Source organism: Bubalus kerabau, chromosome 12, assembly GCF_029407905.1.
Source record: "Bubalus kerabau isolate K-KA32 ecotype Philippines breed swamp buffalo chromosome 12, PCC_UOA_SB_1v2, whole genome shotgun sequence".
In the NCBI taxonomy this organism is placed as follows: Eukaryota; Metazoa; Chordata; class Mammalia; order Artiodactyla; family Bovidae; genus Bubalus; species Bubalus kerabau.
The window spans coordinates 26,213,967-26,229,492 of NC_073635.1; the positions used below are offsets into that span (position 1 = coordinate 26,213,967).

The 15,526-nt window shown below is 41.6% G+C and overlaps 1 protein-coding gene across 1 annotated transcript in view; it reads left to right on the forward strand.

Moving 5' to 3' along the window:
• DCLK1 (doublecortin like kinase 1) overlaps positions 1-15,526 on the forward strand; it is a 352,660-nt gene that overhangs the window by 296,695 nt on the left and 40,439 nt on the right. The window contains exons 11-12 of the mRNA XM_055542366.1: positions 2,391-2,537; positions 15,184-15,317. Coding sequence (XP_055398341.1) covers positions 2,391-2,537; positions 15,184-15,317 — 281 coding nt within the window. The remainder of the gene's footprint in view (positions 1-2,390; positions 2,538-15,183; positions 15,318-15,526) is intronic.

Genomic DNA, 15,526 nt, shown 5'->3' on the forward strand with positions numbered 1-15,526 from the left:
TGCCATTAAAAACTAATTAGCAACCCCCTGTTATTGGCTGGGTTTTGGAGAGCTAAATTAAATTTGAAGATGAGATATAAAAAAGGAAAAGGCTTAATAGTTCAGAACACAGTTTGTGGGAAAGCTTAATCCGATTGTCAGTAATATGCTTAGTCAAGTGACAGTAGCGAAGTACCACTTAGCCTTTGTGGATTCTCTCCGGGTGACCAGTCTAACAAGCCTGGACTGTGCCTGCAAAACTCAGCACTGGGACTCCTCAACTGAGCCACTGGATGTGTGTGTGTGTGTGTGTGTGTGAGTCACTCAGTCGTGTCTGATACTTTCCGACCCCATGGACTATAGCCCACCAAGCTCCTCTGTCATGGAATTCTCCAGGCAAGAATACTGGAGTCGCTGTTCCCTTCTCCACCACTGTATCATACCCCTGCATTTAGTCTGACCGAGAATGGCTGTGAGACCAGGTCTGGAAGCATCTCAGAAGAGAAGGCTAGCCCCACGTTTGACCTGAAAAGCTCCCATGACACCCCCCTGAGGAATTTAGTTTGTCAAACCCTGAGAGTCCATCAGGGGGCCCAGGGTGGCCCGATGCCATTGGATAAATAAGGTCTGTGTTCCAGAAAACAGTGAAGTGAGTGAACAGTAAAACCATTCTTAAGGGTGAAATTTCATAAGTACCAATAACAGGACTTTAGACTTCGAGCTGCAGAAGTGAACACGTGCACACTGCCTGTGTGTCCAGAGGAAGGAAGGCCTTGTGCAGGGGCAGCCCTTGGGCCGGCACTGAGAGATCAGCGGGAGCCAGAAAGACAGAGGGCGTGGAGGGGACTCTGGGATGGGCTTGGAGTGTGGACTCGGGGGAGGCTTCAGTCTGTCTGGGTGACCAGGGAAGACCCATGCTACGTGGAGCATAAAGGCAGCTGCTCCAGGTGAGACAGGAGATGAAGTTAAGCAAGTTGAAGTGAAGGCTGGGGGCAGAGCAGGGAGAACCATGGGAACAGAACGCTGATTTCATACGAGTGAAAGATAGGAAACATTGACCCGTGGTGTGGGAGGTGACGATTGTACACGAGGTCTTTGGATAGAGAGCCTGAGACGGCCCAGAAAGCTGTGGCAGAGGCAACAGGTCCTTAGAGGACCTGTTGACTGCTTTGTTGAAGGCGGAGAAGAAGGAATGAGATTACAGGCTGTCTTGAGTTTAGACGACGAGGACAATGGTGGAGTCTTGGCAGGGTCACCTCCTACGGCCCTACACATGGTCAGGGGTGCTGTCCACGTGGACTGCAGTGCAAACCCCATCTCCCCCGGTGGCACGGGAACAACCTGCAAAGCTGCACAACCTCGCCTTTGAGAGACAGAACACTGGGAGAGACAGTGTTCGTTTTGAAAAAAAAAAAGTATCTTCTTAGTTCAGGAACTGCTGAGGCTGAGAGTCAGAGGAAGATACCCCTTCCCCCGAGCGGGGGTGGTACAGGGTCACAGAGGGCCAGGTTAGGGAGTGGGATTTGAAAATGGTCAGCCTACAGGTGCTCTAGGTTGTGTTTGCTATTAAAAAAAAAAAAAATTAAATCTCTTAGCCCTTTAGGTAACAGATGAACACAGTCAGCCTCTGGCAGGGGGAGCTCGGCTCTTTGGGGCCTCGTGTGCAAAAAGGGTGCACACATTGTCAGTAAATCAGACCCAACTTCTCTGAAAGGGCTTCAAATAAATGGATCTAAAATTGGAGCCTGAAATCTTTGCTTCACCAAATAACAATAAATTAGCCCAAAACAGTGGAAACAAAAGTTCGGATGAGTAATGGACCTAGAAAACTCTTTGAAATGTCTCCGTCTTCCTCCCTCTCTTTCATCTCTGGGGTGACAGTTTCTGGTCCTTTTCTCTGCTCCTTACAAGGAGGCACATTATTGAAAAAGAAGACGTGACGCCCACTCCAAGAGACCTAAATCTAGAGAATGACGAGAACTGCGTGTGTGTGAGGTTCACAGGGCCGCAGAACGTTTTGTTCAGGGCGCAGTCTGTGGTATGTTTCTCGTTTCAGGAGACTTGGGATTATGAATCTGAACTTCTGCTGGCAGTTGGTGTAACACATGCCACCAGGATAGCCGGTGCCCCAAGGTCTCTGCCCTGGAGACCCAGCTCCGCTTCCCCACCCCGAGTTGAGAGTTTAATGGCAGAGTCCTCTCCTCCTTCCTTTGCTCTCTGGAGGAAATATCACTGGCTCTCGCAGTGGGGGCAGAAACCACCATAGGGTTCCTGGGCCTTTGAGAGGGCGGTGACAGGGAAAGCTCTTGGAACCCAGAAACCCCGCGCACATAGCGTGTCGGGCGCCTCTCCAGGCTGGGCCCCACTGGACCATCTGTTAATCCACTTTTTCTCCTGCTGTTCTCTCTCAGGGAGGAGACCTCTTCGATGCCATCACCTCCACTAACAAATACACTGAGCGAGATGCCAGTGGGATGCTGTACAACCTGGCCAGCGCCATCAAATACCTGCACAGCCTCAACATCGTCCACCGTGACATCAAACCAGAGAATCTGCTGGTAAGAAGGGTTCCAACTTCAGGGTGTCCTGAGCTCCAAGCACTCATGCATGAGTGAATATGAACACTTCTTTTCCTTCTTTTTCATTTTCTTAAAGAACAAAACAAAAAACCCTTAAAGGCTAGTTTCCAGCTGGCCTTCAGTAACTAGCTGGAAACTGGTCTTCTAAGTTGATCTGTCAGGGTTAATGCACCATTAGGAGCACTTAACTTATTAGCAAATAAAAACCCGAGGCAGGGGGACAGGAAGAGAACTCAGGAAATCTAGGGCTGTGGTTAAGACCATGGACCAGGCCAACGCAGTCATAAGGAGCATTTACACTTGCATGACTTATCGATAGCACTTTGGTGTTAGAAAGCTTTTACTTGGAGAAAAAAACAAAGAAAATGGAAGGCCTTTTAAACTTAGTCTCCCAATTTACATCCCAATAATCTGATCTAAAAGCTAAAAGGATAAATTTCATTGTGAGTTTTCAAGACACCAGCCCCTCGGCATAAAAATGATCATAACGAAGACTGATTTTACAGATCAGAGACATTCTTACCACCACCCCCCATGCTTTCTTGATCCCATTGTTAAGGGGACGGTATTGAAAGAATTAAGGGGACAGAGACTGGGCATCAGGGAGCTGTCACTAGTGAATATGGGAGTAATATAAATTTTGTTGGCTATTCAGGGTGGAATTTTAATGAAATATATTCAATTTCTCCCCATCTCCAGATGCTAATTGTTCTTTTACTTTCATTATCCAACCCAAAGAGTCATGCATTACTTGACTATTAGTTTGTCCATCTCTTCGGAAATCTGGGAAATGAGGGTTCTCTTTCTAAAGCAGTGTTTCTCCAAGGGTGGTCCAGAGACGCCCTGCATCAGAATTACTCCCAGATGCTGGTTAAAAATGTAAATTTCTGAACTTCCCTGCAGCCCCACCAAATCAAAATCTGGTGACTGGTGACAGGGTGCAGGTCTGCATTGCCACCAGCTCCCCCACGTGATCTCAGTGAACTTTCAAGTTTAAAAGCAGATGAACAGGAACTTCCCTGGCAGTCCAGTGGCTAAGACTCCAAGCTCCCAGTGCAGAGGGCCCAGGTTCAACCCCTGGTCAGGGAACTGGATCCCACATGCCACAAAGACCCAGTGCAGCCAGATAAATAAATATTTTTAAAAAATACAATAAAAACAGATGAACAACCCAATTCCCATTCCCAGTAACGACTGCTAAGATCTGCTGCTATGGAGAATCACCTGTGTGCTCATCCTGTGCTAAGACTTTACACTCAGTATCTCATTTCATCTTCACAACAGCCATGTGGGGTAAAGTCTATTCCTGTCCCATTTCACAGGTGAACATACTGGGTGCCTAGAAGTTGAAAGACCCACTCAAGGCCATCATCACTCTTAAGTAGAGGAGTCAAGGTCACAACCTCGCTCTGCTCCACTCCACACCTCAGACTTTTGACCACTAGACTATGTAAAGTGTGAACTGGGGAGAGAGCTTTACTGCTTGCTTGCCCTATGCCAGGAACTGTGCCAGGGAACAGGAAGACGCATACCTCCATGGAGGGACATTCAAGTAGGAAAAATAGGCGTTTAAAAAATGCGTACACAGAGACTTCCACGTGGTCCAGTGGCTAAGACTCTGAGCTCCCAGTGCAGGTGGCCTAAGATTCAGTCTTTGGTCGAGGAACTAGATCCCACATGCTGTAACTAAGACCCCATAGCCAAATAAAAATAAGTATTAAAAAGAAAAGAAAGAAATACATATACAAGCAGTTAATTACAATTAGGTTAGTGATCTTGGCGCTGCTGGCTAATGAAGGTGGCAGAGGTCAGATGATGGAGTTCTGACTTAATTGGCCCTCAAATTCCACATCTCCACAGTAGCCTAAACATTCTCTTCTGCATAGCTGCCTCCATAAATGGCAGCAATTTCCCCTCGTCTGCACTCATTCTTCCTGTGTCCTGACTTATGTAGGATTGTCTCACGGGAACGGACTTACAACTGAGCCTTTGTTTAAAAATTTCTCTAAGCTCCGAAAATTCAGTGATGGAAAATTAAAGTCTCATTTTCCTTTCCGCTTTTGCAGTTCAGTCTTGTGCACCCATTGTTCACCTGCTTCTCACCAGAGCACTGTTTCTATAAATGACATAAATGGTTACAGAGCAGTGTGCATTTACTAAAATGACAATTTGCAGGATACTTTGAAAGTACTGTGTGTGTTTGAACATATTTTACTTTAAATTACCCAAAAAAGAAAAAAAAATTCTCTCCCTTTTCCCTTTCTTTTCTAATTTAAGAATGAGAAAAATATGTATGAAATTAGAAAAAATATATATATATAAACACACAATTGCAGTCATTCATAATTCAGGTTTAAAATATATATATATATGAAAAACTAAAGGAATTCTGCTTCTCCAGTATAGTCATTTCTTTCTATAGGAGAGTAGTAAGGATTGGCAAGCTTTGCAGGGATAAAGCTACTATGGGATAAACTAGGTAGAAGAATAGAATAATTTTAACAAAATTAGGATGACATTACTAATTGCCCTTGAGACTTCTATTAATTTCACATTCTATTGACCTTTCTGTGGAAATAAGAAGAATCATCATGGGAGACACAAAATCACATACTCAGGATTTATAGTCAGATGGACAAAAGTTCAAAACCAAGGGCTTTACTCTTACACTGGCTGATCCTCTGACCTTGAACAAGATACTTAACTCCTTTGGGTCTCCTTTAAGGGGACTATATGAAGATAAAGAGATACCATGTGACTATTCCCTTCTTTTTTTATTCCCCTTTTATTTGTAATAAAAATTAAATTATCCCTAAAAATGAAACTGTTTAAAACTGTAAGTTGTAACAATCATCTTTCATCATTTTTGACATTGCTTTTAAAGTGTCACTATTTACCCAGGCATGGATTTACCATCTAATGGAAAAATGTAGAGCCAGAGACTATTTTTGGAAAAATGCTATAATAAATTTAATGCAGAGAGTTTCAATCCATTTCTAACTACCAGAAACTTAAAAAAAACGGCCCTGCTGCACACTTTGCATTACTATTTTATGAAGAGATCTTAAAAAAAAAAACCCTAAATTGTTAGACTGCTGATAAATTTTTGCTTCATAAGTGTTTAGTGTTTATAATAAGTAGCAAAGAATTATGTTTTACATTTGTAGGCATTTCAGCTATAGATTTCATTTTATATAGTATCATTGTATAAGCAAAAACTTTGAGAACTCTTTTATTTTTAATGCTTAAAGAGCCATATAAAAATATTGTAGTTTGGCCTTCAGATCTATATTGATCCTATGAATGATTTATTCAAGTCTGAGTACTTAAAGATCAAGGCATTTTAATGAAAAAAAAAACAAAAAAAAAACACGTGTACAGTGATGTTTCCAGTCATATTTTAGGTGAAAACTGGGAGCTGACCTAATAGAAATAGCTCTTATAATTTTATTATCACATTGTTACCAAGGCCTTATTTTATTAATTAGTATATTGTGTCAGTGAATTTATATGATTCTTTTGCTTTATCAGGCCTGGTCCTTAGATGCTGTGGATGAGTGACAGGTGGATGAGAGGGTGGATTAGACGAGAGAGTGAGTGAATGGCGACTCCACACTCGCGGTGCAGGGGCCCGGGGTTCCATCCCTGGTCAGGGAACTAAATCCCACTTGCCACAACTAAAGATCCCACATAACGCAACTAAGACACGATGCAGCCAAGCAAGTCTGGCAAGCCTTAGTCATTTCTCAATTCATCAGTTACATGAAGGACCCACGTTGGCTGCAGAATAAACCTTTCTGGAGGGAGGGGAGGAAGTACAGAGCTTCCCCAGCTGCATTTATGCATAAACCATTGTATGCATCACATGCGACGTGATAGTTTATGACAAAAAGGAATTTTTTGCTTTAAAACAAAACAGAAATGGCCTAAGATCAACCGCTTTCCATTTACATGAGCCACCGCTAGATGGCAAGCTTGTACCCTTGGCAGCAAAAAGCAGCCTGTTTCTTGCAGTGAGCTGGGACCGTCTTTTTTAAATGTATACACAGATGCCTTCTCCTTAGGAAAATTAAAGTCCTACTGGCAAAAATATAACTGACATAACTAGTTTTTTATTAGATTCCAGAAATAAACACAGCAATTTTCTTGAAATATAAAAAAAATTTCTGTTCAAAAATCTTTTTGCTTCCAAACTCCTAAATACTGTTTGGGAAAAAGCAGTTTCTCAGGGAAACTGCTTCTCTAGGTCAGAAAATTCCTTTTAGAAACTCTGTCAAGGTGTTTGGGCCTGTTCCTCGCTGTGCATCAAAGTGGCATGTACAGCTAATGCCCTGCATTTTCACAAAATGGGTTGAATCTAGGAATAAATTATCTTGTTTTTCCCTAGTGATAACCAGAGGTTGTGTTCCTGCTCGTCTTAGTTTCCAGTTCAGGTCAACACTGACTTTACCAAATAATGGATTTCCTTCTGTCTTAATCCTCAAGTAAACTCATTTTGTGGTCCGATAGCTCACTCCACTGGTGGATAAGGCCAGTGCCACAGATGGACAGTAGAGGTCATAAACAAAGACAGTTGAATAGATCTGCAAGATGAACTTGAGCCACCAGAATGTGGATGAACAGACTGGGGATCACCCTAAGGAAGGGAGCCGTGGATCTCACAGGAGTCTGTCACTGGCCCCACCCTTATCACCATTACCAGTGAGTTGACATGAAGATGTATTCTATATAGTAAATAACAGAACTGAGATCTGCAACTATCTTTGGCTCCGTAAAGGTTCCAGACCAGTAAGATGGAATTTAACAAGAGTTAAAAACATAAGTCCCTATGGACTAGGTCTGTTTTGGTGTGGTTGTTTTAATGACCATTGTGGAAAAACAGTAATGGGAAAATTTGGGCTCAAGGCTGTTCATTGACCATAACAAGTTCATTATGAGAGTCAGTGTGACGTGACTGCCAAAAATACCAATGTGCCCTTAGACGCTTTCCCTGAAAGAGCATCGCTCTCACGAGAGTCCTCTGTCCTGCTCGTGCCACGCGAGCTCAGTGGGGCGGGACCCAGACACATGGAGAGAGCGCAGCAGAGTGGCCCAGCAGAGGCTGCCGGACGGGAGATGGGAGAGCTTTTCTGTGCTGCATATGAGACACTGAACTCAAACTAAGGAGAAGACGTTAATGACAGACTTGAGGTTGATGTAAGGAAAAACTTTCTAACAATTACACCTGTTTGAAAAGTCAGTAGCTTTTAATCACTGAAGTCCCCCAGAAGAAATGGAATGCTTGTTTTTCCAGGTGGCCCTAGTGGTAAAAAATGTGCCTGCCAGTGCAGGAGATGCCAGGGGTGTGAGTTTGATCCCTGGAGCAGGAAATGGCAACCCACTCCAGGATTCTTGCCTGGAACATCCAATGGACAGAGGAGCCTGGCAGGCTATAGTCCATAGGGCCGCAAAGAGTCAGACACGACTGAGTGACTGAAAACGTTAGGAAAGAAAAAAAGTCCTTCTATCTGCATTTGGATAAGAAAAAGAACATTTTCCCCAAACATGATTTACTACAGTAATATGCCAGTTATTATACCAAGCATTTACTGAGGGCCCTTCTCCAAGGGAAAAGCTACCCAGTCCAGTATTCTGGCCTAGAGAATTCCAGGGACTGTAGCGTCCACGGGGTCGCAAAGAGTCAGACACTACTGAGTGACTTTCACTTTCACTTCTGCAAGGACCTGTGATTCCACCAGGGGGAAGAAGACAGGAAGTAGAAGTACAGTGTCTCCGGGAGGGTCAGCATCTGTCTGCTCCACTGCCCATCCCTCTGTCACTGTGGTGTAGAATACCATCATTCACTTCATTTTAAAGGGCTTCGCTGGTGCCTCCATGGTAAAGAAACCGCCTGCCAGTGCAGGAGATGCAGGTTCGATCCCTGACCCAGGAAGATCCCACATGCCGCAGAATAACTAAGCCCGAGCACCACAGCTGTTGAGCCTGTGCTCTAAACCCTGGGAGCCTCAATTTCTAAACCCTTGTGCCGCAGCTACTGAAGCCCGTGTGCCCTAGAGCCTGTGCTCCACAACAAGAGAAGCCGCTGTGATGAGAAGCCCGCATGCCACAACTAGAGAGTAAGCCCCTGCTCGCCACAGCTAGAGAAAAGCCCACGCAGCAACAAAGACCCAACACAGCTATAAATAAATAAGCCAGTAAAATTATTTTTAAAATGACATGGTCTTATTGGACTAGCAAAGATTAATAATAAATAATAATAATATGCAGGGTTGGCAAACTTAGTAGGATACCAGTCATCTCATATGACTCGGTACAAGATTAACTTGATGGAACTCTTCTGAAAAGTAGTTTGGTAATACGTAACTACAGACTTAAATAATATGAACTCTGTGATCAAGTAATTCTACTTTTAGAAATGTGACCTAAAGAAAAAAAAATAGCAGATATGTATACATACAAAGGGATGGTCATCTCAGTGTTTTTTAGCATGGAAAGGAAAAATGTATATATAGAAATAGGTCAGGGCAATGATTTTTAAAAATATTGGCAGGCTACACATGTATGCTTATTCACTGGGGCACACATTCAGGGTATGCAGTCCAGTGAGAAAAAGAACAGGAAAGAGAGAGAGAAAGCTTTGGAAGTTCATAGGCCCAAATGTTTAACAATGGTTATTTCTAGGTGTCAAGATTGCGATCGAGTGTAATTCTTTTCTCTCTGTAATGTTATCTGTCTTTTCCAGTTTTCCTACAATGACATATTGGATAGTACTTGTGTGACAAAAATGTAACAGTTTTTAAAAACTGCAGTGACGCTGAATTCCCAGCTATAACAGAATTCTGGGATGTACACTCACTATAGAGTCAGGAATGTGCATTTTTGCTGTATCTCACTGCAGCTGCATAGAACTCCTTTCTAGATAGTTTCATGACTGATTTAAAGAACGGATGAGAGTCAGGTTTCCTGGAATTTCCATTCACTTCTCCATCTTCACATACATCTCTAGGGTAAGACTTTGAAAAGCTATTTTATTTTTTGTTCTTACATTGCCGCGCCTCTTCTGACTTCTGTACACCTTTTTTTATTTTTATTATTTCACATAATTTTTGTTTCATAAAGATTTTACATGGGGGTATAAAATGAATTTGTTTTTTTTAAGAATTAAGTTTTTTTAGCAGGCTTAATTCTAAAGTATGTGGAGCATAAAATACATTTTGCTAAGTAATTCCCTGCATAAATGTTGTTATACTTCACTTCTTAAAGGTTTAAATTTAATCCACTGTTTTTAGAAAGTGTCATAAAGGCCAAATTCTGTGGCTAGAAGAAAAATAAATGTCTTTTTTAAAGGATACCATATTTGTTAAAAAGTAAATTCACTTTTTTGTCATAGCTTTGTCAATTTCATGCTAGTTTTGTTAAATTCTCTCTGGTGAAGTAATTTTTAGTACCTATTGAGCTCCTCTGTGAAGAAATTTCAGTGGTTCCGGACAGTTCATTAGCCAATATTTCAACAGGGTTATCCTTGAATTCATATTATCATTGACAATTATGTTTGTTCCAACACATCTGTTATATTAGTCAGCTTTTAGTTCTCTATTATGGGAATCTCAGAAACCATTTAACTGGGTTCAGGTTATCTGTGAATTTTCATATTATTTTATGGCCGCCGGCTGCATTTTATGACTCTGTATTAAATCTTTTAGTTTTTCAAATGGTCTCAGTTTCTCATCCAAGCGAGATCAGACATATGCCCCAAATCTTCTGTTCAGCAAGTTACGACTACTGCGAAACCCCAAATAAATGAAAAAGAAACAAAAAACTCTCCTTTAAAAAAAGAAAATCCTGTGTAAATAGCAGAATACCAAAAACCTACGTACCTGACCTTTCACTAGGTCTATTCTTGGTAGGACCTGCCTTCAACTTTTAATTGGAACCTTTTTCATAATTGTTGCCATTTAACACATTTAGCCTGTCAAATCATGGGATGTCTTTATAGCCATATAATAAACCCTAGAGAACAACTTTTCTGACTGTAGCCATCTGCAATGATCACAAGAGTAGCTTACAAAACACTGACAGTCTTTATGGTAATAGGATACATATGGCAGCCCACAATTATGTGTGGCTGCATTCAATTAGTGTTGTGCAATTACACAGTTTTACTGCTTAGTTAAAACAGTGAAAGCACTACATACTGGGTAATTTGCACTAATCCCCATCTCTTTAATAGCCCCTCGGTGTTTAAAATGTGGGGGAACATCTATAGTATTTAAAGGGCCTGGATGAACATTAAATTATATCTCTTGTTGTGAATACTCTTTGATTGACAGTTAATGCACCCCCACCTCATGTGTGGGGCATGTTTTATGGAGACTTTAAAATACAGTTACAGCAAAAAGTTCTTCAACCAGAACCCCACTTGCTGGGTCAGGCTGCCCAAACTTATACTTGCAGGCTGTTAAGGTTCTTTCTGAAAGAAGGTCAGGATGAGGAGACAAGCTAAGGAACTCGATTCCGAGAGTGGGAGACGCCATGGACACCGTGTTTTCGACGTGAACATGTTAGAAGCTTTTCCGATTCCTAACGTTTAATTAAAAACTTAGTTCAAAGTGAATTTATAGCTGCCATTTGGTGAAATACTTTCTGGAGATGGTTTTTTGAAGATTGTGTGTGTACACACACACATTTGAAACGCATGCATTTCACAATCGGTGATTTTTAACAAAAGTTTTGACTACATTTTAAAATGGCCTCACTCCTGCCCTGCTGTAAACGGCGGGGGCAGAGGTGAGGAGAGTCCAGCTCAGGCGGCAGCAGGAGCTCTCGGGAGCCCAGCTGTGAGATGCCCGTTGGGATGGGTTGGCCAAAAAGTTTGTTCGGGTTTGCTGTATGCTCCTACGGAAAAACACAATTTTTTGGCCAATCCAATAGCACTTAGGGAGGGCGCTCTCCCACGGGAGGAAGGGAGACACGACAATATATTCTTCTATATCCTTCTCCCCAAGTGTTGACAGAGAAAAACCCAAAGCAACCTTGTTTCCTGCCCTGCCTGATGGTAAGTAAGTTAAACAGAATTCCAAACGAGAGGCCTGGACATTTATTCACCTGCAAAAACATTTTGCTGAAGCATTTCAAATGTACTTGGGTCCAGAAATGTTTTCAATTACGTGGATTAGGCCTTTGTTTCTTAGCTCTTATTGCCTCTCCTAAATATCACTTTAATTTCTTTATGTGTTCATGAAAATTCTACTGTATGGTTTTCAAAGTTAAAAAGAGAGAGAGAAGCATAGTAGTGATTAAAGAGAGATGAAAACATGAAAATGATCGATTCTGTGTATTTCATTTAAATGATGCTGGTTTACTTTTATTTTTATCATTAAATCTTCATTTTCTTTATTTTAGGTAAGTCTTTAGTGGTTTTTGCTTAGTTATTGAAGCTTTGAACTTTAATTGCTTAGCTATATTAAATATAATTGGCATATGGCTGTAAGATGGAATTCCTATTAAAATGTAGATGCTTAAAAAAACCCTTTGGTACATGGAGGAAAATTACATGGTCATATTCAGAACTAACATGTTACTTACAACTGCATCTGCCAACATCTGCCTTTGTCCAACTTTTGAATAGAGTTGGGTGATTATGGATAGTATGTTTAGAAACAAGCCACAAAATCTCTGTGTAAATGGAGTTATGTGATTTGAAATCTGCACAGCCTCACAAAACAGGCACCATGAATGTTTGGACCTAACAGAACATCAAAGCAAGAGGTTATTTTGCATTTCGAAGAGATTGTTGGTAACAAAATGGAATTAGGGAAGTAAACAATTCTGCTGTGTCTGGGAATTAAACTAGATGATCTACTAGGTGTTTCCAGCTCAGATTTCTTTTCATGAAAAACATTTGCTTGTCATTTGGACGACCTGAATGGCTGACATGCTAAGACTACAATTTAGGGATTTCTTTTGCCTGAGAGCGTTTAAGTCAGGGAGGATATTATGTTTTGCATCTCTGATACTTCAGAGTCCATGATTCAAACTTGCTGATGCCGACCAGGGCTGGATGGCTGCTTCGTTAAAGTAGGGAAGACGGTGTCCATCTCAGAGGACCACTGGGCAAAGCCACATCCTTGCGGGAGATACAGCTGTCCTTGCCCTAACAGCCCAAGTGCAGGTGGCCCCCCAAGCCTCTGGATACCTGCCTAAGGGCAGCCCTCACTTGATTGTGGCTGAGCCCTCAGGGAGAGGACTCTGTGTTCCGAGTATGGAGAAAATGTGAACAAACATTTTCTGCCCAGAAAAGACAGTCTCTCCAGAGAGGAGGCTCTGGCTGCCTTTTTTTCTGCCAGAACAGTTAGATCCAAATGATCATTGCTGATACTGCAGCTTAGCTGGCCAAACATCTGCACTTGATGCTGCAGTGAAATGAGAAGTGAATCTATTTTTTCCAAAGGAGGGCAGATGCGGTGTGTGAACGGTAGCCATGCTCCTGAAGTGTGGAGATGTGCCTTGCTGTGCGCGAGGTTCATACCGCTGTAGCAAGTACAGATGATCATAGAGCAATAACAGGGGCACATGCAGGCCTCAGTGGGCTGGAAGAATTATTTTGATGTACGTGGAGAACTTCACCATTTCCTTGAGGCATCTCCTGGAGACTGCCTTCGCTGGGAATACTAGCCTTTTACTGTCACTCTCTTTTCTGTATCTTATTGACTCCAGTGGAGGGCTCTGAATTAGAATTCTGAATGCCCTTTGATACTTTCTTTAAAATAACAGATGTTGTTTGGTATACTGTTTAGAACAGATCCATTTTGTTTGATTGTGGGCTAGAATTAAAGCAGTTAAATACTTGCCTGTGGTCACATGCATCCTTTTCTTGATTGGTTGGGTGAAAGATTAGAGAAAGAATATAATACAGTGAAAGACTTATTACTGCCTTAATAAGGAAAACTGGACAGAATGCTGACTCTGCACCTGATAAATCTTTCCAAATTGCCACAGGTGAAATGAAATGTTAATGCCCCTTTCAATTATTAATAAAAAATATAAATAGATCTTGTTGGAAATATGGGGCACTGAAAATAAAGTGTTTTAATAGATGTGTAGTTTTTTTGTTCCATTTACTAAAGAACTGCATCTTTAAAGCTTCTGATACATTAAAATGAAGACATTTTCATAAACTGAATATTTTGCACTAAACACAAAATCTATATTTTTTTGTTTTTTAGCAAAAAATCTATATTTCTATATTTCATTGTGTTATGCAAATCAATTTGAATTGCAGCAAACATCAAATATAGATAATCAAAAGAAAAGAAAATCTCCTATAATCTTACCACTCAGAGACAGACACACCAATATAATGTCCTTCCAGACATTTTTCTTAGTACATATTTTTTTCTTCAATAGACATTTTATGCAACCAGTCAGAAGTCTGTCCTCACTTCCCAAATCTAACTTATTTCAATAAATGTAAACTCACATCACCATTCTAACAGTCCTGTAGCCTCCCATTGTATGAACATGCCGTAATTTAATGAACTTTCATTTCCTGGGTGTTTGCCATGTTCTTAATTCTGCAGTATTATAAAGATGTTCTTGTATGTATACCCCTGCATAGTTGCCTGAGTTTTTATTTTATGAAAAATAAATGTTAAGAAATAAATCAACCGAAATCGCAATTATTAATAGTCAGCGGACCAGAAGGGGGAGCTCTCATGTCCTATGACCATAATTGAGCCCAACAGGAAGAAGAGAGACTCCTCTTCTTTCCTGGCAAGGACTCAGCCAATGAAAAGCCATGGACTGTTTGTTTCCATAGTCCTCCCACTTCCTGTTCCTCTCTGTAAATGTATTTCCTTCCCTTGCCATGTGGGGACTTGGAGGTAACTTGTCGTGGGTTCAGTTCAGTTCAGTTCAGTCGCTCAGTCATGTCCGACTCTTTGCGACCCCATGAATCGCAGCACGCCAGGCCTCCCTGTCCATCACAAACTCCCGGAGTTCACTCAGACTCACGTCCATTGAGTCAGTGATGCCATCCAGCCATCTCATCCTCTGTCGTCCCCTTCTCCTCCTACCCCCAATCCCTCCCAGCATCAGAGTCTTTTCCAATGAGTCAACTCTTTGCATGAGGTGGCCAAAGTACTGGAGTTTCAGCTTTAGCATCATTCCTTCCAAATAAATTCCAGGGCTGATCTCCTTCAGGATGGACTGGTTGGATCTCCTTGCAGTCCAAGGGACTCTCAAGAGTCTTCTCCAACACCACAGTTCAAAAGCATCAATTCTTTGGCACTCAGCTTTCTTCACAGTCCAACTCTCACATCCATACATGACCACAGGAAAAACCATAGCCTCGACTAGATGGACCTTTGTTGGCAAAGTAATGTCTCTGCTTTTGAATATGCTATCTAGGTTGGTCATAACTTTTCTTCCAAGGAGTAAGCGTCTTTTAATTTCATGGCTGCAGGTGGGTACAGACTTCAAATTGTAATTCTCTGCTGATCCTGAATAAATCCATGTTTGCTAGAGAAATACCTGGCAGTCTGTTTGTTTTAGGTCAACATATACTAGACTTACACCACAATGTCCTTATTTTTTAAGGCATTTTCACTTTTACTTTTTATTTTAGGTGTATGAACACCAAGATGGCAGCAAGTCGCTGAAGCTGGGTGACTTTGGACTGGCCACCATTGTAGATGGCCCCCTGTACACCGTGTGTGGTACCCCGACATACGTGGCTCCCGAAATCATTGCAGAGACTGGGTAAATGCTTTTCATGTATTTATTGCAGTGATGTGCTTGCAACATAGTCTGCTTTGAGAATAGATGACATAGTGCTGTGTTCCATCCAGACAGAACTAGCTATCAGCTATTTTTCACTTTTTTTTTTTTTTTAACTTGAGAAGTAAAAGCCATTTTTTCTGTTTTCCCAATCAAGTTGCCAATTACTGCAGTCTTGCTTAAGCCTTCCT